General features: G+C 35.6%; 1 protein-coding gene across 4 annotated transcripts in view; it reads left to right on the top strand.

Annotated features, from left to right (window-relative positions):
• The window catches only part of stmA (Protein EFR3 homolog stmA), a 227,380-nt gene that overhangs the window by 73,865 nt on the left and 126,243 nt on the right, over positions 1-27,272 (top strand). For 3 of the 4 annotated variants that reach the window (XM_090371261.1, XM_090371258.1, XM_090371259.1), the window contains exons 2-6: positions 1,547-1,623; positions 1,915-2,042; positions 10,776-10,926; positions 22,985-23,106; positions 23,196-23,333. In XM_090371261.1, the coding sequence (XP_090227387.1) occupies positions 1,547-1,623; positions 1,915-2,042; positions 10,776-10,926; positions 22,985-23,106; positions 23,196-23,333 (616 nt within the window). Of the gene's footprint in view, positions 1-1,528; positions 1,624-1,914; positions 2,043-10,775; positions 10,927-22,984; positions 23,107-23,195; positions 23,334-27,272 lie in introns of all 4 variants that reach the window. The other variant, XM_090371260.1, reaches the window with a different exon arrangement.

A 27,272-nucleotide genomic window follows, 5' to 3' on the forward strand; every position in this document is an offset into this window, starting at 1 on the left:
GAGAAATGTACCAACTGAGTGGTATTATGCTCAGGGTATTTCGGAATGAAAGAGACCTGGCAGTAATTGTGTAGTCAGATATGAAGTTTTGGGCGCCTCCGTAGCCAGGTGGGAAGGAGCGGCAGTGCATAGCACACGCTTCTTGATTAGACTGGGGTTCGAGCCCGTCACCACCAAATACGGAGGACGCTGAAAGGTCAGGAAATGACCACCGCATATCCCGGAACAATATGGCCTTAGTTGCTAATGCTCCTAAAAGCCAAATAACATAACATAACATAACATATGAAGTTTTCTGAGCAGTGCAGACAGGCTGCCAGAGTAGGTCATAGGGTCTTGTCAATGATATACAGGAATTTTGGTAGCATGGATAAGGTGATTATCCCCTTGTATAAGGCAGTGGTCAGGCCACAATTTGAGTACTGCATACAGGTCTGGAAACCTCATTTTAGAAGGGATGTAGAGTTGCTAGAACAAGTACAGAGAAGGATAATGTGACTGGTGAGGGGAACAAAGATGTCTTACGAAGAAAGGCTTAAGATCTGTAAGTTGCAGTGTACACCTTTATACACCTGATTGAGGTGTATAAAGCCTTGACTGGATTGAGCAGGCTTAATGCTGATGAGATTCTTCGTCATGCTCAGATTACAAACCTGAGGGGGCATAAACTGAAATTGAGGAAAGACAGTTGTCGAATAGATGTGCCGAAATTTGCCTTTAGCTAGCAGGTTGTTGATTGCTGGAAGAAACTTTCATCTGTCTTTATGGAAGTTGATAGCTTAAAAAAATTCAAGGAAGAAGTGGACAAACTTTTGGAACGAATGGATGGGTGAAATGGGAAGGGGTTTTTTTTTTTTTTTTTTTTGGCTGATGCTGTATAAGCTTGCTTTCTTGCATCATATGCCTCTACTAATGCTAACATCATATGCCTCTACTAATGCTAACTCGTGACATTTATCCATACTGATATCCAATTACCATCTATGTGAATGCAATGTACCTATATACCTGCTAAGTGAGAGTTGCGACAGTGTTGTGTTCCCCATGAATTCTGTCCTTTCAGTGTAATATTGTATCCTCCTTGAAAATGAAAAGCCTTACTGAAATAATCTAAAGGCTTACTGAAATATATCACTAGAGTGAGCCATTAGGCAGAAAATAAGTCTCTCAGAAATTCAAGGGTCTTTTCTACAGGAACAATACTTGTAATGGATTCCACATATTTCTTTCTGTTATAAGCTTTAGACTTCCACAAGCCTCAGAGATATACAAGAATTAATCAGGTTATGGATTAACTAACTCTGCCCTAGATAATCAGGGTCTACTGTTGGTTGATTGGCCTATCAGAAAGAAGCTTAATGCCTCTGATCTAAGTTATTAACTCCCTGGCAGTTGTTAGACTGTAGCATTATTAATGGCCAAAGTTTTTATATTAAATTTTAACAGTTCTTTCTTGTTAATGCATTTTTTTCATTGTTTTCATTGTTTTTATAATATATATCTCTCAAAGTTTTTTTTTTTTTTTGAGGTTTGCATTCAATTTCAGGTTGTTGCGGTTGTTGCTCTGCTCTTAGACCAAGATATAGGCGTCTGGTTGATAACATTTTCCCAGCTAATCCTCAGGTATGTTGAAATTCAAGATCTTTATACTAAATCAACAGCCTGCAACTTTTGCTTTAAGCAGATCAGAAAATCAAAATAAAATTTAAGGACTAGTTAATACTATGAAAGGACATTTTAAATATTCTAACGTCTAAACATATATGCAGTCTTTGGAGGCATAATAAAGCTCTGGTTTCCACCTAATTCATTTAAAAATGGAACTGGTGCCCAGCATTTATCTTTCAATTTTCATAATTTCCTGCTGTTTCAAAAATTTCAAACAGAATTCATACTTTATATTAATTTGTATAGGATGGACTAGTGCGAAACAACATGGAAAAGCTCACCTTTTACGCCTTGTCATCACCTGAGAAATTGGATCGCATTGGAGAATACTTAGCATGGAAAGTTTCGAGAGATATTTCACGTCATAGAAATGGGTGTGTATCCACTAATATTTCTCAGTATTTTCTATTAAAAAATTGAAGTGTTTTTTTTTTTTTTTGATATTTTTTAAAGAATTTAACTTTAATGGTTACTATGTTATACTGTTTGGCTTAGAGACATGGACTCTAGGAAAAGAGGAGATTAGATGGTTTGTTATTTGGTTTTTAGGAGCATTAGCAACTAAGGCCATATTGCTCCAGAATATGCGGTGGTCAATCCTTTGACCTTTCCGCATCCTCCATATTTGGTGGGCTCGAACCCCGGTCTAATCAAGAAGCAGTGGCAGATTTCTTCACAGGCGCACAAGGCGCGTGCCTGCGGTCTCTTAAATAGAGGGGGCCTCAAATCTCAGGTCTGAAAAAAAATAAAATTGTTTCATTTTTAATTTTTACACTCATCATTATTACCGTTACTGAATAAAACTATAATTTAATATGAGAAGTTAGTAAACTCTTATGCGAATATCCGTACATATTATATGAAATATCTATGTGAACTAAGTGAATCTGAAGTAGAATACATATTATCATTAATGCTTAGTTGTGCCATTTTTTTCATTTAAACATTAGTTAATTTATGTATGAAAGAACTGTGCAACCAAAATGATTAAAACCGCAACACCAAATCTAGATCGTGTGCTATAGTAAACACGTGCGCGTAGAATGCAAACTGTAGTGGTACTGAAAATATTTAGAGGGGGACCTCAAAATTGAGTTGTGCCTGGGGCCTCAAAATTGAATTGCGCCTGGGGCCTCTCAAGTGCTAAATCCGCCACTGCCAAGAAGCGTGTGCTATGCACTGCTGCTCCTTCCCACCTGGCTATGGAGGTGCCTAAATTAGATGGCTAGAAGCATTTGAGATGTGGGTGTGGAGGAGAATGGAAAGGGTGAAATGGGTGGACAAGGTGAGTAAGGAGGAAGTTTTGAGGAAAGTAGGTGAAGAGAGAACATTAGTAAAAGAACTAAGAAAAAGACAAAAGAACTTTATAGGATGACATGTATTGAGACGAGAAAGCATGTTGAGGGGACGATGTGTGGGGAGAGATCTGTTGGGAGAAGGAGAATTGGAATGATGGATTGGATGGGAAGAGGAAATTAAAAGGAAAGTGCAAGAGAGAGAATCATGGCATCAATGGAGCCCTGAACCTGCCTGAGGGCTGAGAACTAGAAGAAAGAAATCACTCCAATAAAACAAGTTTTATATTTTAAATTTATCTCAGTCTTTTTCGATTACTCTTGTTATATAGCAGTGGGTACATTAATATATGATTATTCATAATTTACAGTTACTTGGTTAACACACTCATCCCAGGATCAATGGTAATTTTGGATTTCAAAATTCCATAAAAATCTAGTTGGGTGTTAGTTTATCACAGGGGGCAGGAACAGTAATATGAAATCACCTAACAATGTTTAGAATCCCTCCTGAAAATTCTAATAGATATTGTTATTCAGTGTCACACTGTTTTAGAATTCATAAAAGATGATTGTAACTTAACCCATTTTAATACATATGATTTCAAAAATCTTTACTGGCATATTTCACAATAACTTAAAATATGTTTTTAGCTAGTAGTGCCATTTCACGAAGAATTGGATTGTAATAACAAAAAATACATACGATGTATTCTAATGCTGTCTGTTCAATAACCACGTCTACACTGGTCTGTCTGTTTTTTTTGTGATACCAAGGAATTGTCATGGGAGCCAGCAGTTTAATCATCTTTCTCTGCACTATTATGAAAATAAATTGGATAAATAATTGAGTTGTATTGTTTTATTGATTGTGTTACTGTGTTTAATCCAATGGCTGCCGTAGCTGAGTTGTCAGGCAGAAGGGTGCATTAATGCATTTGCTTTGAGTGACCAGGATTCAAGCCCGTGGCTGCTAAATATAATGCTAGTTCATGTATTCTCTGTCTTTTGAACTCCTCTGATTGTGGTCGTCCGAGAGTATAAATAGTATAAACAGAACTGTATTTGATCCAGCTCAATTCAAGCAAGTGGCAAAACTATTTACTCTTCAGATTTAGAAATTGTGTAATAATCTAGACAGTCTTTCAGCTGGCTATCTGAACTTCTATACCAAATGGGATCAAGGTGCCTTAAACATTAAGGTGTGTGATAAAAGTGATTAATTTTGAGACAGTCTCTCACACGTTAGCATTTTAACATTTCAAAAAATTATACATAATAATATTACTATGTCTCAACTTTAGAATAATTTGTATTGCAATTGTACTGGTTGCCTAACATTGAAAAAATGAATTTTTGGCTGAATTTTTTTTTTTTTTTTTTGAACAAAAAACAAATTTCCTACTAGGTTCATTAGATTCCACATTATGCCATTAATATTGCCATCAATAATTGTCATAATGATAGTCCTATAGCTTAAGTGAACAAATGTGGTCCAATCACTAGTATAATTTTACTCTGTGCTTTAAATTCAATAGTATATCAAATAAGGATGAAGTTATTTAGTTTGTATTTTTTTTTTTTTTTTTTCCTGTTTTTTTTTTTTTTTTAGATATAACTTATATAGTATTGGCAGCTGCTGCATGGATTATACTAGGTTTTCATCCACTGCTATATAATTCCATCTGCATATGTTAGTCAGACATTTACAAAATTTAAGGTTGGCTTTACTATACAGAGTGATTCAGGAGGAATAGTAAATATTTTTGGAGGTTATATTATCGATTATTCTGAGTAAAAAAGCTCATATAAACATGTGTCCAATTCTCAATGGATACAGAGATACAACTGTTTGAGATTGGCATACACAGTTCTCTGAATTAGATGTGACCAAGAAGCAGTTATAACCTTTTTCTTTTTTTTTTTTTTTTTGGCTGATGCTCATACACTTGCTTTCTTGCATCACATGCCACTACTACTACTACTACCACCTGATGCTGTTTGGTGTTACAAGTGCTGTTAAGAATGTTGCACATCTTCACACATGCTGAATATGCTGATATGGTGTTTGTCTACGGTTTTTGTAGTGGAAGTGCTACTGCTGCTTGTAGAGAATACCGTTGACTGTTTCCTAACTGCAGAATACTGGACTCAAGAGCATTTACTAGTGTTTACACCAAACTGCATGAGACTGGTACAGTTCCCAGCGCTCATATTTCTTCTGAATGTGCAAATGAACAAAATGTGGATGAAATAGAACACATTCTTCAGTCGGTAGAACATAGCCCTACTATCAGCACGCGAAGAATTCTGAGTAGATCGGTGTTCCACAGACGAGTGTGGAGAACATTACGTGAGCACGGCTTGTATCCATTTCACATACAGCGGGTGCAACACCTTCAACTAGGAGAAAATGCTCAGAGATGAAGCTACTTTTACCCGTGACGGCGGCGCCTCCGTAGCCAGGTGGGAAAGAGCAGCAGTGTGTTGCACACGCTTCTTGATTAGACCAGGGTTCAAGCCTGTCACCACCAAATACGGAGGATGCGGAAAGGTCAGGGAATGACCACCGCATATCCCGGAGCAATATGGCCTTAGTTGATAATGCTCCTAAAAACCAAAAAACAAACAAACCCGTGACGGTATCAGCAACACTTGTAACTCTCATAGGTGGTCAGACAAAAATCCACATGTCACTGTAGAAACAAATTTTCTACAACATCGTTTCTCTGTAAACTTGCGGTGCGATATCATTGACAGTCAGTTGATTGGACCTGTTCTGTTACAAAATCATTTACCTAGAATTTCTGCAAAATGAACTTTCACTACTATTGGAGGATGTTCCCTTGGCTACAAGGATTGGTATGTACTTTCAGCATGACAGAGCTCCTGCACATTATACTTGTCTGGTAATACAATATCTAAATCGAACCTTCCCTGAACAATGAATCGGCTGCAGTGGTCCCGTTCATTGGCCACCAAGGTCTCCAGTCCTCTGTTAGATTTTTGTTTTTGGGGATGGATGAAAAGCACAGTATACAAAGAAAAGGTGAATACAAGAGACAAATTGCTCGCTCGCATTTTGGATACTGTTGCCCTCATAAAGGAATGCCAAGACGACCTCAGAAGAACAACACGTCACATTACCACAAGAGTTGCAAAGTTCGTTGAGGTTGGTGGTGGGATTTTTGGAACATTTATTGTGAACTGTAAAAAATTTGTCAATTATTTGTGTTTTGTATCATTCAAAAAGTCCATAAATACAAACAATGTCATTTATCCTGCTTTAATACTTCTCATAATGGCTTTATGCACAATAGTTTCAAACAGATGTATCTCCATATCTATTAAGAATTGGATACATGTTTATATGAACATTTTTACTCAGAATAATCGATACTATAACCTCCCAAAATATTTACTATTCCTCCTGAATCACCCTATTTATATTTTCACTTTGCCAATTAGAGGGTGCTCGACTATCGTTACAGTGTTACATTTACTTAGTCATTTCATTTTATTAAGCTGACAGCATGAATATAAGAATAATTTAGCTTATTTATACTTTGAATTGGCCACCTGTAGAGCTAATATTGAATGGCTTGATCAGGTTCAATGCTGATAGGATTCTTCCTCTTGCTCAGATTACAAACCTGAGGGGCCATAAATTGAAATTAAGGAAAAGACAGTTGTTGATTAGATGTCCATAAATTTGCCTTTAGCCAGTGGGTAGTTGATTGTTGGAACAAACTTCCATCTGTCATTATGGAAGTTGATAGCTTAAATAAATTCAAGGAGCAAATGGATAAACTTTTGGCACGAATGGGTGAGTAAAATGAGAAGTGTTTTTTTTTTTTTTTTTTTTTTTGGCTCATGCTGTGCAAGCTTGCTTTTTTGCATCATATGCCTCTACTAATTCTAATATCCCTTATACTAGTTTGATATATAAATTGATTTCCCAATCACAATTTAAGTCATTTGCAAACAACTTTTTAAATTTACACAGTGGGTATAATGCTTTCCAAAATGGATAGATGCTAATTATATGCAATTGCATATTAGCATTAGTAGAAGCATATGGCGCCTCCGTAGCCAGGTGGGAAGGAGCAGCAGTGCGTAGCATAAGCTTCTTGATTAGACCGGGGGTTCAAGCCCGTCACCTCCAAATATGGAGCATGCGGAAAGGTCAGGGAATGACCACCACACCGGAGCAATATGGTCTTAGTTGCTAATGCTCCTAAAATTCAAAAAAAAAAAAAAAAAAAAAAAGTAGAGGCATATGATGTAAGAAAGCAAGCTTATATAGCATCAGTGAAAAAAAAAAAAAAAAAACCCTTCCCGTTTCACAAATCCATTCACTCCAAAATTTTGTCTAGTTCAGCTTTGAATTTATTTAAGCTGTGAACTTCCAAAATCACAGATGGAAGTTTCTTCCATCTGTCGTTTTGGAAGTTGACAACCACCCGATGGCTAAAGGCAAATTTCTGTACATCTGTTTTGCAACTGTCTTTCCTCAATTTGAATTTATGCTCCCCTAGGTGTGGAATCTGAGCAAGAGGAAGAATCCCATCAGCATTCAGCTTGCTCAAACCATTCAAAACCATTTAAATACCTCAATCAAATAACCTTTCAGGCGTCTAGTCTCCAGACTCTACAGTTTGCAGAACGTAAGCCTTTCTTGGCAACAGCAACCCTTTGTTCCACTCACTAATCTCGTTGCCCTTCTCTGTACTCATTTCAACAGCTCTACATCTTTCCTAAAATGAGGCCTCCAGACCTGTATGCCGTGCTCAAGGTGTGGCTTGACCATTACCTTATACAAGTGGATAATCACCTCATTATCACTACTAGCAAAATTCCTATATATTATTGACAAGACCCATCAGCTACTCTTGCAGTCTGTTTGCACTGCTCAGAAAACTTTATCTCTGGCTGCACAGTTACCCGGTCTTTTTTATTCTCCACTACCCTGAGTGTAGTACCCCACAGTTGGTATTTACTCTGGGGTTACTGCTACCCTTATGCAGCATTTTGAATTTATCAATGTTAAACTTCAGTTGCCACCTCTCAGCCCATCTGCTCATCTTTTCTAGATCACGTTGCAGTAGCTTACTGTCATTAACAACCCTACCAACCTTTGTACTGTCAGCAAACGTTTTTTTTTTTTTATTTTATTTTTTTTTTTTTTTGTGAAAATCCCAAACATGAGAAGTATTAGAACCTATAGTACTTAGTAAAGTGCTTGGGTTGGAGGTTGAGAAGACGAAAGAAGATATTTGTTGACATTAGACTTGAACTTCTGTAAATTAACCCAAGCACGGTACTAAGTACTATAGGTTCTAATACCTCTCGTGTTTGGGGGTCACATAAAAAAAAAAAATTGTAATTTTCAGGAAATACTTATGAAGGAAGGTTGTTCCAGAAAACAGCAGTTGAATGAATAAACGAGGAAGATGAAAAGTTGGTTCTGTGAGTTTGAAGTTAGACAGTAAATGGATGTTGACTGGCGGCGGCATGTGTTCGGCTGTTTTGAAAGAGAGAGCAGGAATTATAGAAGCCAATTCAGAAGAACAGTGCCCATGGAAGTATCTGTAGAAAAGGCATTCAGCAGAAACAGTACGTCTATGAGACAATGAGTGGAGAGACTCCACTTTAATTAACCTAACTGCCCTCTTCTGAATGGAATCTAGAAGCCTGAGAGAGGTTTTTGGGGGCACCACCCCAGATGTGGAACAATATTCTATGATAAGGGCGGATTTGCAATTTGTACAGAGTGAACAGCTGTTTGGAAGAAAAGTAACGCCAAGTGCGAAAGAGAAAACCCAGTTTTTTTAGATGCAGAGGAAGCAATATTTGTCATGTGCTTGTGTCAAGAGAGATTAGAAGTCAGGGTAATCCCAAAAAGAGATATATCAACTTGCCTAGAAATCAGAGTGCCACCAAAGATAAGCATAGGAGCAGAAGAATCCTTTTTGTGTGATATAAGACAAGACTGAGTTTTAAAATGATTGAAATCAACTAAGTTGTCTTTGCCCCACTGGAGAATTACCTGGAGATTGGCATTTAAGGAATTGGTGGCAGATATTCAAGAAGTTGAAGCTGTTTGAGCAGGGCAAGGTTTCTCAAAATGGAAAGTGGATTGCAATGTGCTATCATTGGCAAAACTATGGATAGGATTTCCAGTCAATGGAAGAAGGTCATTAATATACAAGCGGAAAAGAGTGGGAGAAAGAACTGAAGCTTGGGGGACTCCAGCACTAGTGGAGAAGTTAGAAGGTAGAGAGCCATCTGCCATCACCCTCACTGAGCGATCAGAGAGAAAACTGGATAACCAATTACAAAAAACAGGTGGCAAACCATAAGATGGAAGGTTGTTTAGAAGACCTTTGTGCCAAAAACGATTGAAAGCCTTTGAGATGTCAAGAGCAACTGCTTGTGTTTCACTAAACGTTTCCATTGAATTTGTCCATAAATGGGCAACAAAAGCCAAAATATCACCAGTGAATTGACACTGACGGAATCCATACCTGCAATCATTGATCAGATGGAAGGTTTCTAGGTAGTTTAAGAGGTGGCGGTTAATTGATTTCTCCATTATTTTAGAAAGAGTAGAAGTACAGTGAAACTTCCTTTTAACGGACAGCCATGGGGAACGAGAATATGTCCGTTAGAGAGAAGTGTCCGCTAACAAGAAGTCTGAGGGAGAAAAAAAAAAAAGAAAGAAAGAAAAATCGTTGAACGTTTAATGTAAAATTAAATTAAAATATATACAGATTTTGAACAATATTTTTTATATAATATACAATTACATACACAAGAGATAAAGAAAAATCGTTAAACGTCTAATGTAAAATTAAATTAAGTTATATACAGATTTTGCACAATATTTTTGTAAATAATATACATACAATTGTGCTATGCATATTATGACTTTATCTTAAGAAAAATACATACAGTAATCACTTATTTCGTCTGCACCTTATTCCGGCTGATAATTTTGTTTTCAACATTTGTTTGGAGTGAAGAAACCATTAAAAGTCCTTCAATATCTTCTTCAGTGGCGAAAAACATTTTTAAACGATTGATTTGTATGAACGCTTCTATTTTCATCGGTGGTTCGTTGTTAATATGTTCTTTGACAGAATGACCTCCTTCCATTTCTTCATCCTCATGAGGAACTTCTTGAAAAATATCGACGATAATGTCGTTGATATCTAGAGCACCATCTTCTGTAGTGAGGTTCGAGTCTATATCTTTGTAGCCAGGGTCACTTGTAGCGGAAGTATCGTACATTATCAATAGATGTTGAAGTTCTTGTTCTTCTTGGTGCTCCACATTGCTGTTCACAACTTCAATTTTTGCTTTTGAGAAGCCAGACTTTACAAAACAGTTCACGACAGTTTTCTAATTGCGTTTACTGAAGAGGAAATCCATTGAATCGCATCTAGGATGCTGAGTTTCTTTGCAAGGTCACTGGCACATGTTACATCGTTCATGTTTGCAATGAGATGTCTTAAAATCGTGTAACCTCCAAGATTAATTCCTTGAGTGGATATTGAGAATTTGCTGTTGGTAACATCATCAGTTGGTCCCACTGTTTAGAACTTAAAACTGGTAGAGACCACTATATTTAACATGTTATTTAATCTTGACAAATAGAACAATTTACATGTTGTATTAAAGGGCTCTCTTTTAAATTTATTAGATATTTTTAATTTGAACCTGCATACTGTTAGTTTATGTTACACTCTTCATTTGTGATTTGTATCGAAGAACACACACTAATCAATAATAATTAAATTATCATTTTAGGTATGTAGTGATTGCCATGGATGCTATGGATCAGCTGCTTATTGCTTGCCATGCCCAAAGTCTTAATTTATTTGTCGAGAGTTTTTTGAAAATGGTGCAACGTCTTTTGGAATGCCACGAATCAGATATGCAGCTTTTAGCCTCACAATCAGTAAGATCTCTTTCTTTCTTTCTTTCTCCCCCCCCCCCACACTTTAATGAAAAAAGTTTTCATGTTTAAAAAAAAAAAGTTCAAAAATTTAAAGGTATTCCAGATTCATAGATAACTGCACAATGCAGGTGAAATGGTTGGGGTGGGATATGAGTGTGGGGTAAGTAGCTAACTAAATTTGTAAATATACAACTTAAAGAAAAATCTGAAATGAAATCAAATGAATTTGCAGTCTGTTTGTTATAAATTCTGCTCATTTGTTGAAGTTAAATTTGAAAAAAATAAGATTATTATTATTGACAGCTTGTACACATCTTATTGCTTGCTCAGGCAACAAATATGCCCCTGAGATAAGTAAGGCTTTTTTTATAATATTGTAGAAATCGCCTTTCCTTCTACAAATGTTATAAATTGTAGTTTTTTTTATTTTTTATTTTACAATATACACAGAGTAAAGTTGCCATACTGATAAATTTCTGTCAAGGTTTTATAATAATTGCAGTCCCCCAAACCCCAAATGGATAGTGTTTTATACTTTGACTTTGAAGAATCACCATTTTTGAAAGATATAGTTAATGGTATTGTATTTTAAAAACAATTTAATAGAATAGCACATGGATGGCTTGCTGAAATAACTTCTCTGAAAAGTAATTGGTAGTAGTTTTAAAAATGAGATGGATTAAGGATCATGAGTTTGTACTGGGTTATAGGCAGTGGTGAGCTGTGAATATTTTAACAATGGGCTCGCAGTTTTTCTGACTTTTGACCAAGTAAATTTGATCGGTCATGGAAATGACGTCATCCGTGGCTTCCACTAGAGGCGCTTTGCATGCTCGCACTACTAATAGTGTGATTAGAGCGCATGACACATTTTTCTTGACTGGTATGATATCTTGATTCAATGGCGGATTTAGGGGGATGGACAGATGCGACTTACTACTCCCTTAACCATGTGTATAAGTGAATGTGTAAAATGTTCCTAGGTCTATATATAAAAAAAAACAAAAAAACTTAAAAACCTGGTCGTCGTGCTTCGCCTTATGATGATAACTGGATATGACAGTGTCTGGAATTCTTTTTAGAATTATTGAATACTATAACGTTGCAATCATGCTTCCTGAAGTTACTACTGCAGTAAGTATGATTGCAACAATAAAAATAGTTGTCAACAATTTCTTTTTTCATATCGCATTTTCGTTACATTCCATTGTTAGGTGCCACTAACAGCTGTGTATGTCACTTCAACTACAAGATCGGTACATCAATTGGTGCTATTTTACAGAACTATTTAGATACGTTGCACTCGCAAGTATACATCTCTTACTTTAGTTATCATAAATCCATTGTATCTTGTCTTCCAGAAATTATGAAAATCTGTGAATGATCAATAAAATATTTACAATAAGAAAGCTCTTTTATTTCGTAATCGATATTTACAAATCAAAATACCTAAAAGAAACGCGAAGGATGTTTCGCATAAACCATCTACTGCGTGTGCTCGACACATGTGCAACTTTTTTATTCGTCTTTTTTTTTTAACAACTAGGGAAATATAATGGATACCATTAGTGTAGCTACCCTTTTTCATGCCCAGAGGCAAAGAGCATGTTCAGGCCCCTACTTAATTAATGAAAATTGCAAAAACAGGAGACAGCCAAAGACGCCGGGTCCGGAGGCAATTGCCTTGCCTGCCTACACCACTGATGGATACATTTTTTTCATGATAAAATTTTAATATTGAGAATAAAAAATAACATGAAATATTTCCCATATCACAAATAACATAAAAACTATCACAAAACATTCCACAATATAAAAACAAACACTAGAAAAAGGACACAAAAATTACAGATTACATGAAAAAAAAAATATTTCACAAATATTCAAGAAAAATTTATTCTAAAAATTGCCAATTTACTTATTTATTAATATTTGTTGTCGATCTTCTGATTTGCTCAATAGCTGAGCGATGATTACATAGGAATGAATTGGCGTAATGATCCAAATCAAATTGAAGCGATGGTTTTCCATTTAGATGTATCGTCATCATAATCTGCAATGTGTTTAATTATTATTCATTACGCTGAAAGCTCACTATATTATTCATTACGCTGAAAGCTCACTCAGCTTCAGCACTGCTAATTGCAATGGTTTCAAAGATATAACTTATCACAAGGTAATTTTTTTACTTTCGATTTTGATTCCTTCAAATTCTTTCCACTTCAACATGCTCTCAATTTTAGCTTCAGAATTTTTCAAATTAGCAATAGCAGATAGTTCGAATAATTAATTTATATGCTTTTACCATTGTGATTCTGTGAGCTTCTGAAAGGTAAGAGAGCTCCTGCAGGATGTCGATCATTACTGCTAAATTGTTAAGAAATTACAAATTTAAAGGTCAATTTAATAATCCGGAATATTTAACTTCTGTGGCGCCTCCGTAGCCAGGCGGGCAGGAGCAGCAGTGCGTAGCATACGCTTCTTGATTAGACGGGGGTTCGAGCCTGTGACCGCCAAATACGGAGGATGCGGAAAAGTTAGGAATGACCACCGCATATCCCACAAGCAATATGGCCTTAGTTGCTAATGCTCCTAAAAAACAAGCAATCACATTTAACTTCTGATTCAAAATGTTTGCACAAAGCGGGAATTCCTCCAACCCACAATTGCCGTCCGCAAGCTAAAAGCTGCTCATCGTGGCCCGAACACACAACCGATCTTTATAGTTTCCATATCAAGTTCTTTAGCAATCATCCTTAATTTGCACTAGTCTTTTGGAGATTGGTGATAGTTTTTTTTTTTTTTTTTAATTATTGCCTGTATGCCATTATATTTTAGAACATTTTCTACACAGTGAAAGTCTCGACAAAGTTTCAAAATCTGCCAACAATTCATCTTCGTAAAGTTTATATATCTCAGTTGCCTCAATCCCCCCCCCTCCCATACATTGCTACTATCACTAATTCTTTGAATACAGCGCAAAATGTCGGAATCACACGCATATTCAGTTATTGTGACCATGTAAACTTAGACGGGAGAAATTAACTGGAAGGTGTGGATCACTCACTTCTCCGAAAAACATATGCCCATTTGTCCGAGTAAAGGAGAACCACAACATAGGTTGACCAGGGACTATTATCCATGTCGGAATCTTCTTAATCCTCTGACTGACTATGGAAAGCATATTGACTAGCGCGACTTCTCAGTATGTGACTGCATAGGTTTTACGGACACCACTAAAATTTAAGGTGGTAGATGACTTTCATCAACCGGTGAAATACCACCACTTTGCTTATTGGAGGCTTGAAGTGGTGAAACCCATGTTTAGTCTCTAGAGCAAAGTTTCCGGCACCCCCTCCCCTATACTTCTCCTTCAACCCATGCACGGTACTAAGTACTATAGGTTTTGATACCTTTCGTGTTTGGGGTTTTCATAAAAAAAAAAAAAAAAATTGGGAAATGGTAATCTCTTTCACCCTTAATTTGCACTTTCTAATTAACTAAATTGCCTAAAGGCCAGAGGTGAGAACAATGCATACAAAGTTGGCTCTCCTATTGTGTTTTTCACCCTTAATTCGTACTTTCTAATTAACTAAATTGCCTAAAGGCCAGAGGTGAGAACAATGTATACAAAGTTGGCTCTCCTATTGTGTTCGTTACATGGAAATTTTCTTCGTTCAACAGAAACTATTTTAAATGTAATTAGCAAGGGGAATAAAAAAAATTCGCTATAAAGAAGTTCGTTAAACAGAGGTCCGACTAATTAAATCAAAAATGAAGCAATTTTAAAATGCTGGGAATGGGCCCCCCTCGCTCCACCGTAGTTTCGGCTCTGGATATTCAATAATTGCATTCAGGATTTCATTTGTAAAATAAATGATCGTCTCAACAATGGGCTCACAAATTTAAAAAAAAAATAACAATGGGCTCTCGCGAGCCCACTATAGCTCACCACTGGTTATAGGTGGTTCTGGGCTACAGTTCAAGATTGGCATGCTTCTTCTCTTGAACAGAAGCATATCCTACTAACATTTTGCTTCAAAGACTTGTACAGAGGATTGTTACTAGTGAAAATGGGGGAATTGAATCAACTACTTCAATATGAAGTATATTTCAACATTTTTGCAGGTGACATTTTATTTCATGTGTATATTTATAATTTGAAATTGATTCAAACAAGGAATGGTAGGTAACATTAGGGTACAAGAGTTATTGGAGACAGTTGTAAAGTGAATGTGCGGAAATTTGCCTTTAGCCAGCAGGTGGTTGATTGCTGGAACAAACTTCCATCTGTTGTAAAAGTTAAATAAATTCAAGGCAGAACTAGACAAACATTTGGAGTGAATGGATGGGTGATATGGGAAGGGGGTTTTTTTTTTTTTTTTTTTTTGGCTGATGCTGCATAAGCTTGCTTTCTTGCATCATATGCCTCTACTAATGCTAATGTAACTTTGTTTTAGAAGAAATATATTTGAGCAAAAGGCATTTAATTGAACAGGGCATGTCTTCCTTGTGTAATGTAATCGTTTGTGCTCATTTTGGTTGCTCTCTCTCTCTCTCTCTCTCTCTCTCTCTCTCTCTCTCTCTCTCTCTCTCATATTCACTATAGCTCCCCAGAAACTTGAAACTCTGAAGCCCTTTTCTCCAGACTCTTCAACATCCAACATTTTAACAGACCTGGTTTTGATATGGATGTCTTGTTTACTAATGTTTCACTCCAAGAAACATAAACCTATCATTCCAACTTAATAGGGGACAAAATATATATTAGACATCCTATCCCACTTACCAAACAAGATATTTTAGATTTAATAGACCTATTCATTGGTAAAGCTTCTTTTACCTTCCTAAATGAATTTTATATAAGAAAGGCCTTAGCATAGGGAGGAACCCTTTGCCCCCATTGGGATCTTATATCTATTTTTGAGACTTCTGCTTTAGACGGTTTTTTTCCAACCCTTCAGAAACTGTGGCTCAGATTTGTAGATATTTTATTGATATAGAGCCGTGGCTTGGAAGCCCCGTTTACCAGTATAAGCAGCAGCACCAAAATATTAAATTAAAACTTGAAATTAATATTTGTGGATAGCTTATTGACTTTTAAATCCGATCATTCACATAGCACAAAAGCAGAATTTCTCATGGACCAAACTTAAAACAAGAATTTGCCACAATCAAGAACCCCTTTTCTACAGCATGATTTTTATATCCATTTCATATATTACATCCATGAAATCCATTTCATAGATTGCATCCAACCATCACCAATATGAAAAGACATTTTTCTTCTATTCTCCCACACAAACCAGAACCAAACCAAGTACACCAATATGTCAGTCATACTACATATAAGTTATTTGTTGTTATCAAGACCCACCAAGAAATATAATATTGGCACTTATTTTACAGAACAGGGGAACCTGAAACAGCTTTTCATTCTCAGCCAGACATACTGAAGACATGGAAGAAAAGAAAGGAAAAATATCAAAAGATCACTCAATTCGTATCTTTAAAGTTCCAAAATGGCCAACCATTCCTTGACACAGATAACCACTTTAAACTGGAAGAATCCCATACATTCTTGTGGACAGATATAACAACTGCAGAGAATTTGAGGAATTGTTTTTTATACAGTCTCTCTCCCAATTTAACAGTCAGTAGAAATCAAGGACACCAGCATAAAATCTGAATGGATTAATATCTTCAAGGAGCAGATAATTATGAGAGTTTTGCAGAACCACAACAGAACAGATTCAAACTACATCCAACTCCAGAAATTTATACCTAATCCCACTCTGTAAGCTCCAGCACTGCTAATGATATCTCCTTCCCAAGTGGTTTACATATACACCACATAAGGTTAGGAAAAGACAAAATGGGAGACTTCACTAATAACATTAGTCCATGAAGAGCAGTGTCTGTAGATTACCACTCTGTCTTCTCCCACTTAACCATCCCTTTATCCATAGCAGCAACTTGCCCTTAATGCCACACTGCTTTAATTTGTACAGCAGTCTTTTATGTGCAACCGTATCAAAATCTTTTCAAAAATCCAAATATGATATCAAAATTATTTTTTGCATCCAGTTCCATTGTGACCATATCATAGTATCCAATCAAATCAGTCAAACAAGCTTTCTCCTTAAACCCATGCTATGTTTGAAGTATAATTGTCGCCTTGTCTAGATGATCCTGCATTACTTCTTTCACCAGTGACTCCACTGTTTTCCCTGGAACAAAAATTAAACTATAATTACTTGTGTCACCCTTTTATTCCCCCTTTGTGAATTGGGGAGTGACTTGCACATCTCCAGTCCTTTGGGACCTTTCCTGAATCCAAGGATGTTCTCATAATTATGGCTAAGGGTATGCTTATTTCCTTTGCTGTCTCCCTTAATATAATTGGATAGATTCCTTCCACTCCAGGTACCTTTTTTATGTTTAACTTCAGCAATTTTTCTTCCACTTTCCTCTCAGTTATTATGAAATCATTAGCTACCTGTTAGAGTTTGATAAACTTCCAGCATCTTCCTAAAGAATTCCTCATGTGTGAATATAGATACAAAATGCACAATCAGTTTGTTGGCAACCTGGGCAAGATCATTAACAGTGAAACCGTCATTAATGAGCTGAAACTTATTTCATTCCTTGTAATAATTTATCCAGTTCTTATTTAAATTTATTCAGATTACTCACTTCTTCAGTATTACTTTGGTAGAAATTTATTCCAACAATCACATTCATCCTAAATGATTGCCACTTGGCACTGATCATTAACCAATTTCCCAATCTTCACATCATCTGCAAATGTTAGTCATGCCCTCTATCCTTCCATCAATTTCATTTATAAAAATCAAAAATAAAGGTTGTCCTAGAACTGCTCCTTGGAAGGTACCACTTCTAATCTGAAGAACAACCATTAATCACAATCTTCTGCCTCTTGCCCTGCAGCCATACAGTTATCCATCTTAGTATCTTACCCATGATGTCAGCATGTTCCAGCTTACATAATAACCTCTCTAGAGGGACTAAGTCAAACACTTTGCTAAAATTCAAATAAACAATGTTGAAATTATTTCCACATCCAGCTCATAAGCAACTCTGTCAACATGGTAAACCAGGTTGGTTAAATATGATTTTCCTTTTACAAAACTATGTAGTGTTATTCTTCAGAATTCCATTTCTGTCTAATTGATTCTCTATTGCACTTTCGATCATACCTCCATGATTTCCTCTACCACCCAAATCAGACTATCAACTGGAGTTACCCAATTCACTCTTAGAACCACCTTTATTGGCAGTATAGTACGTAGTACTCAATATAGTACGTAGAACACTTCTGTATGATACTCTCCAGAAATTAAAATGAAAAACTTACATTAGAGTAACAAATAATTAAAAACCGATTTAACACAACTAAAATCAACTTAACACGATTAAACACAACTAAAAATCAATTTAACGCAATTAAAAATTTTAAAAAGAATCTAACGAAAATATTCAAAATGATTTTCCTTCCTGAAGCTGACAACGCTTTTCGACCATTTGTCGTGATCACAGGAATGAAAATTACTCAATAGGGTTGAATGTGAACCTTAAATAGTGATTATTTGTCTTCGCGCATGCACGTAAAGGTCCACGCATCAGAGATCAAATATGGCCGATGAACATTAAGAGAATTCTCGTGTAATTTAATTTCTACGGTTTCTGCAATTAATAGTTGCATATAATTACGTTGGATGTTGAGTATTTTGGCCTCTCTGTCTCGTTAAATAAAAAAGTGTTTTTCGTTAATGGCATGAAAGGATAATTCTGACACTGCTAAACGAGAAGCATGAACCGAGGCTTCATGTTGATTTAAACGAATAATCAGAGAAAAACACTTCGAACCTTGGTAAGACAAATCGCAATCACCGCAAGAAATGTTGTATACCAAATCATTAATTTGTGTTGCGAATGCAGAAAGGACTGAGCGATTGTTCAGTATAGTGTGTAATTTCCCTATTGGCCTGGCCACAATTTTAAATTTGGTATCTATAAAGAATCTGTTAAGCTGTTTGTGCCACTGTTCAACATATGGGATAGAAATAAAGTATTTTTTGATATTACTATTGTTGGTTGGTGTAGTATTTTGTATCCTATCCTTAGCCTGTACCCTAATTCGGTTTATTGTAGCAAGGGGATAACCCCTGTTCAAGAACCTGCTAGTTAATATTTGTATTTTTGAGCCCAAAGCAGATTCCATCATTGAATATTTATAGGCATTTAGAAATTGATTAAAGATAATCTATCTTTTGTAGGTGAACGGGTGATAGCTGTTATAATGTAGAAGCATACCAGTGTTAGGGGCTTCCGTTGCCAGGTGGGAAGGAGCAGCAGTGCGTAGCACACGCTTCTTGATTAGACTGGGGTTCGAGCCCGTCACCACCAAATACGGAGGATGCGGAAAGGTCAGGGAATGACCACCGCATATCCCGGAGCAATATGGCCTTAGTTGCTAATGCTCCTAAAAACCAAAAAACAACAACAACATACCAGTGTTTGTAGGTTTTCGATAGATGCTAAATTGGATTTTATTTGAGTCCCGAGTAAGCGTGAAATTTAGAAAGTTTAATGACTGTATCCACATCCTACCTTTCCAAAGTAAATTTGAGTCTAGAATGAATATTATTAAACGAATGTAAAATGTCTTGTATAGTACCACTATCAGTAATAACTAGAACATCGTCTAAATACCTCCCATAGTATGTGATACGGGGTCGAAAAGGTGTCAAATGCATAAACTCAATACATAGAATGTATTGAGCATTACAGCTCTGATTCATACTATCTAATTCATTTTTTAAATTCTTATTGACTATTTCATTCACTTCCTGCCTCTCCAGGTGTAACCTATCGATACACACAATTATGGGGGATTTTTTGAACCGCTTGGTGCAAAATTACATTAAATCAACACTAAGATACTCGGCCCAAAGTTACCATATTTCTTTTCTAAAATATTGTCTTCAAAACAACACCGTTCCGAAGTTTGCCAGGGTTAATTTAAATCAAAAAATTTTGGGCATAAAACAACTAACATTGGCCGCATCGCGTAATATCGTTAAGCTTGCCTTAAAATCTCGATATTCGAATAAACAAAAACGAAGCTTCCTAACCTGGGAAAGGTTAGGAAGCTTCGCGATAAATTAAAAAATTGTCTACATCTGAACGATTAGTCTGTATTGAAGACCTCCATAGATTTGCGACGGGAAGCACAGGCCTCAGAAATAAAAAAACAGACATATTAATAAATTGCAAACATTATCGGAAAGGTCAAGATACGTTCCATCGAATTCTAACACATTGTCGCGGGCTTGCGACCAAGCACATACGACACCCCCCCTACAGACACACAACGTACTACCACAGAATATGTTAAGCTAGTTCACGAACACCCCCTCATCCAGTATTCAACAAACCGACATATCAACAGGTTACAAATCTTTCCTCGTGTATGCTATCGCAGGACCAGATTTTACTTTTATCCAAAGGATAAATTATAATTTACCACCTCGAAAACTACCTAAAAATCAATGCGTAATTGATATTGAATTTGGACTTCGTAATGTTCCACACAAAGATTTATTTATTCAACAAGTTGATCAAGTAGTGAATAACATTAAAGAAATGCAACTTCCTAAATTGAATACACGACAGTTCAGCTTTACGAGAACTTTGGGAAAATAAGGACCTTATTATACAGAGGGCAGATAAAGGAGATACAGTGGTAATACTAGATAAACCTGATTAAATTAATAAGTTAGATTCAGTTGTTTCAGATACCTCCACTTATTTTGAAGTAGACCCTGCACTGTTTACCAATTTGGTCAATCAATACAATAAAACGTTAACCACATATCGAAAAAACGAATACATTACTATGGCTCAGTTAAAGGAATTGAAGGCCGGAACATACAATATTCCTGCACTTTTCGGTCAGGTAAAATTACACAAGACTATTTCTCATTCGACCTATTGTTTCCTACAGGAACTCAGCATTTTCATCCTTAGCCACACGTGTATATAGCATTATAAAGCCCTTTAGACAGGTAATACAATTTGGGATTAAGAACTATGATACATCTTTATATAATCTTAAAGACTGTAGACTTGGCAACAATGACAATTTATTCTCACTAGATGTTGCCTCGTTATATACGAATGTAAACTTTGAATACACATTAGATATTATTTGGTATATGTTAAATAATAACTCGATACCGATTAATTATACGAAGCTACCTATTAAGGAAATTTTTCACTTAATTAAACTGTTAGTTGAGGCCAACTATATCACCTTTCGAGACAAGGTGTAGAAACAAATTTTTTGATTGCCAATGGGTTTGAGCCTGAGTGGCTTAATGTCAGAGATCTATCTCTCAACGATTGAGCATATGCATTTGACACCTTTTCGACCCCATATCACATACTATGGGAGGTATTTAGATGGATGTTCTAGTTATTACAGATAGTAGTACTATCCAAAACATTTTACATTCGTTTAATAATATTCATTCTAGACTCAAATTTACATTGGAAAGGGAGGATGCGGATAAAAAGTCATTAAACTTTCTAAATTTCACACTTACTCGGGACTCGAATAAAATCCAATTTAGCATCTATCGAAAACCTACAAACACCGGTATGCTTCTACGTTATAATAGCTATCAGCCGTTCACCTACAAAAGATTGATTATCTTTAATAAATTTCTAAATGCCTATAAATATTCACCAATGGAATCTGCTTTGGACTCAGAAATACAAATATTAACTAGCAGGTTCTTAAACAGGAGTTATCCCCTTGCTGCAATAAACCGAATTAGGGTATAGGCTAAAGATAGGATACAAAATACTACACCAACCAACAATAGTAATATCAAAAAATACTTTATTTCTGTCCCATATGTTGATGGCACAAACAGCTTAACAGATTCTTTAAAGATACCGAATTTAAAATTGTGGCCAGGTCAATACGGAAATTACACACTATACTGAACAATCCCTCGGTTCTTTCCACGTTCGCAACACAAATTAATGACCTGGTATACAACATTTCTTGCGGTAATTACGACTCGTCTTACCAAGGTTCGAAGTGTTTTTCTCTGAATATTCGTTTAAATCTACATGAAGCCTCAGTTCTTGCTTCTCGTTCAGCAGCCTCAGAATTAGCCTTTCATGCCATTAACGAAAAACATACTTTTTTATTTAACGAGGCCAAAATACTTAATGTCCAACGTAATTATACGCAACTATTAATTGCAGAAACCGTAGAAATTAAATTACACGAGAATTCTCTTAATGTTCATCGGCCATATTTGATCTCCGATGCGTGGACCTTTACGCGCATGCGCGAGGACAAATAATCACTATTTAAGGTTCATGTTCAACCCTATTCTGTAATTTTCATTCCTGTGATCATGACAAATGGTCGAAAAGCGTTGTCAGCTTCAGGAAGGAAAATCATTTTGAATATTTTCATTAGATTCTTTTTAAAATTTTTAATTGCGTTAAATTGATTTTTAATTGTGTTAAGTTGATTTTAATTGTGTTAAATTGGTTTTTAATTATTTGTTACTCTAATGTAAGTTTTTCGTTTTAATTTCTGAAGAGTATCATGCGGAAGTGTTCTACATACTATATTGAGGTAAACTCTTCTAATTATTTTACAAAGTAATGTTCTATAGATTTGAACCTCTGCATTAGTTTACCATATGCCACAAACTATTGCTTATGTACACAGCTATTAATAATAATAATAATAATAATTTCTGAGGTTTGTAATTAATTTTATTTTCTAAAATGTGTTTACGTCTTTTTGTAACATGGTACATTTTTTCATTATATACTATATATATAAATCTTGTCTTTCTTGCTCTTCCTCATTCTGAGAACCTGTAAAAATTTTATTGACTTAATGTTAAATCCAAAATTATTATTTTTTCCTTTAAATAAAAAAATAATAATACATTGTGAGTATTTTTAGGTTTTCTAGTAATTGTTGTTATTTCTCAACTAGTTTGTTAAATTTGCCAACATTGAAGAAGATACACCCTCATACCATCGACGATATGACTTTTTTGTGTCTAAGTTTTCTTCTCTGTGTCACAACAATCACAATGATTCGGACACTAGAGACAGGTAATACCATTTAGTGAACCTTATTAAAATAATAAAAATGGCTTATGTTGTTACTTGAATCTAAGTAACAAATGTTTTTCATACTCTAGGTTACGAGTGGCTGGACTGAAAGGAATTCAAGGTGTGGTTAGAAAAACTGTAAGTGATGACTTGCAGGTCAATATATGGGATGAGACCCACATGGAAAAGATTATACCATCTCTTTTGTTTAATATGCAAGATCATTGGTAAGTTCTTAATTGAGAAAAGGCAAAATTTGTTCTCACCCAATTTCCATCTTTGCCATAGTGGATCTGTATATATCTGATTAATTTGAAGTTCAGTACATTTTTAACAAGATACTAAGCCCTACCGTTAATTTTTTTTTATATGTTATCCATGCTTTCCACACTGGATGTTTGTCTGTTTTCAGTATATTACTTTTATACAAGGTAAATTAATCTAGAATTAACAGTTGTGTATTTTCACTTATCAGTTTTCATCTTGGTATTTCAGTATATATCCCTCTTTAAATATGGAGTGGTGAAATGTGATATATTCATAGCAAATAAAATAAACATGTCATCTTTCTTTAAAAAGCATAAGCTGATTTGTTTATGGCAAACAGAATAGTAAGTTGTCTTTCTTTAAAATATTCTTAAACGTGCAACTAGATGTAAAGGATTTCTTTCTCTTTCATTGCCTTTCCCCCCCACTAAGTATTTGCACATTCTTTTATTTAGGAATCTCACTAGAAAAGAAGATTAATGTAAAACCATTCTTGTCTTTAGTAATACAGCTGAAACCCGTTAAATCACAATTCATTAGAATGCGATTTTGCTTATAACTCGATGACTCCCATTTTTCGTCAATTGAAATGCGTTTTTAGTCACTGAAGATCAACATTTTGGATTCCTTATGAACACATGGCAATATTTTCAGTTTAATGCGAATCCATGATATGCATTATCCTTTGATTTCTGTAAGAACAATAATAAACAACTTGTAATTTTACTGCAAAGTGAACATACAGTATATTTTAAAAATTTTGTAATACACAAAGTCTTGCAAATACCTATTTCTCTGGACAAGAATAGTATGTGAAAATAAAACAATTTTACGAACAAAGAATACATTTCAGCAATATTCCAGTTAGTGGGAGTGGACCTGTTGGAACAATAGACAAAGAAAAGTAGTAAATTAGAAATACCTTGGATTTAAAGGTTGCTCAGAGAGGTAGTCAGCACCAATTTAATCCCTCTATCATACTTTCACTTAAGATGAGTCATTTAGTCGTTTTTGGGAAAGGTGGCTTGACGTAGTTCAAAAGTAGCACAGTCAGTAGGGGTCTAACAGTAGGAGATGAAAAGGTTCCATGGTGTTAGTAACTTGTATGAAAAGAATAAGTTTAAGAAATAACATAGTGATTCGATCTGTACAAATTAGTTAATTGAAGATATGCAATTAAGAGGGAAATAAGTTGGGTTTCTGTGTGGTAAAACACCCCTCCCACAAGTTCAATTGCTAACTGTCAATTTTCTTGTTTCTCAAATTGTAAGTTCTATTTATAAAATACAGTATAAATTTAAAGAAATGTCTGAAACTTCAAAAAAATGGAAGAAGTTTACTATAGAAGAAAAAATTGCTTCTCTTGACAGAACCAAGTCCGGGGTCCAACAAACTCAAGTGGCTAGAGACCTTGGAGTGAATGAATCTGCAGTGCGTGGATGGAAGAAGAGAAGAAACTTTGTGATGCAGCCAAATCTATGGAAACAAGTGATGAACTGCAACAAAAACACCTGCAGCAACCTCAAGGCAAACAATTGGATAAAGCTGTGTTTCAGTGGTTTGTTCAAGAATGATCTGAAGGCACACCTCTATCTGGACCCCCATCTGTAAACCCAAGCTAAAAAATTCCAGTGATTTCAATGGAAATGAGTCCACAGCATTCACTGCCAGTAATGGATGGCTAACACGTTTTAAAAAGCAACATGGAATAACCAAAACAGCTTTATCAGGTGAGATAAGTTTAGCTCATGATGAAGCTGCATGCTGTTATCCTGCCCAGCTTCAGAAAATAATTGAAGATGGTGACTATACCACAGAACAGATATGTAACTGTGATGAGACCGGACATTTGTTATAAAATGTTACCCAATTCCACTTTGGCTTGTAGGAACGATGCTCAAAGAGCACAAGGCTTTAAGAAAATGAAAGACAAAGTGACCGTACTTTTCTGTGTAAACCAAACAGGAAATCACAAACTGAAGCCACTTGCATAGGAAAGTTTAAATCACCACGGTGCTTCCATCATGTGAACATGGCCTCTGTGCCATTTGCCTATGACTTTAGCAAAAATGCATGAATGACTTCCAGTATTTTTGAAAACTGGTTTCGTAAGCAATTTTTACCTGATGTACGTAAACACTTATGGCAACAAGGGCTAGATACAAAAGCTCTCTTGCTGCTGGATAACTGCCCTATCCATCTTCCTGCCAATAACCTAATAAGCAGAGATGGTAAAATCCGAGTGAGCTACTTATTGAAAAACACCACATCAAAGATACAGCCTCTAGATCAAGGGATTATATCAATGTTTAAAATGAACTTCCGCAAGACTCTGATACAGCAAATAATCACTAGTGAGGATTCTGTTACATCGTTTTTAAAGAAGCTGAACTTAAAGTGAACTTAAAGAAGCTGAACTTAAAATTTTTTACATTGGTGGCGAAGTGTGGGAAACTGACGGAAAGGTGTATATCAAAATGTTGGAGAAACATATTGGGTGCAAGTCTGATCCCGGAGAATTCACTCCCAAGTAGCCAGTGACAGTGATGCGGAGAATGACTTTGAAGGCTTTTTAGAGGAAGATGTCGCTGCTGCTGGCCAGTTCTTGGAAACGTACACTAATGAAGGCCTGAGAGAAGATGACATGGCCATTGCCGAGCGAGTACTGGCACAGTTCGTCGATAGAGAAAGAGGGGCTACATAGAATGTTGGGTAGATGTCCTACATATGAGCATATGACTGACTCGAAAATAATCGAAAACATTACTGGCAAAAGTCGTGATCCAGATGCAACCAAAGAAGATGAAGACAAGAGCCAGAACCACCACCTAAAATTGCAGAGGCACTCACTGGTTTGCAAACTGGACTTACAAATTTCTTGAAATAGAAAAGGTAGATTCCCTTTGAATTTTACAGTTAAAATGCCTTATTGAAATTGTTAAAAAGAAACAGAGTTGTAATTAAACAGTCAACCCTTGATTGTTTTTTTTTTTTTTTTTAAATGAAAGACTTGAAAGTAATGACTAAAATGTGCAAAAGTTTGTTCGCTAATGTCTAGTTAGTTGAAAGAACATGGACTGCATTATGTTTTCCTTTTTCTCACAAATTTTCAACCGTTTATTAAATTCAAAACACAAATGTAACAGTCAATACAACCATGTGGCAAGGCAGTTTTTGTGAGTATTGATTTGTTTTTATGACAAAAGTGTGTGTTTATCATGTTTGTGTATATTTAACAACATGAATATTTGTTTTTTAAAATACTTGATTCTACACTGCATCAATAAAAGATTGAAACAACACAACTGCATATTATTTCCATTATTATTATTCTTTGCATGATTATCGCACAAAAAAAGAAACTATCAAAATTGATAGTATGAAGTTTGAATGCCGAAAAATGGCTATAATTTTCTAACATGATCCCGCTTGTATCATGATGTGATTCTTTGGAGCCTGAGCATCGTGTTATAACAGGTTTCACCTGTACTTAAAAATAAATAAATAAATTTTTTGTTTATACTCTGGGATGACCACAGGGTCAGAGGAGGGCACAGAGAATACAAGAAGCAGCACCATATTTAGTAGTCATGTGGACTTGAACTATGATCACTGAAGGAATGTGTACTTATGACCACTTGGCTACAGTGGGCCTTCTTATTAGTTCCTTAGCTTATTGGATGTCATGTATTTTTTATTATTTTTTTTTATTTTAATATTATCTGTTAATGTTACCTACATTTTCATATTACCTGTTAATGTTATCTCCCATGCATATTTACTATGCATTTCTCTTCTAGGGGAAAAAAATTATTTTTTAAATTGTTTCAACCAGGCATATCTTATTAGCATTATATCCTTTAAGCATATTACTTGGTTTCCATGAATGTAACTGTTGC

The sequence above is a fragment of the Mastigoproctus giganteus genome, chromosome 4 (genome assembly GCF_048544385.1).
Source record: "Mastigoproctus giganteus isolate SK-2022 chromosome 4, ASM4854438v1, whole genome shotgun sequence".
NCBI classification, from domain to species: Eukaryota; Metazoa; Arthropoda; class Arachnida; order Uropygi; family Thelyphonidae; genus Mastigoproctus; species Mastigoproctus giganteus.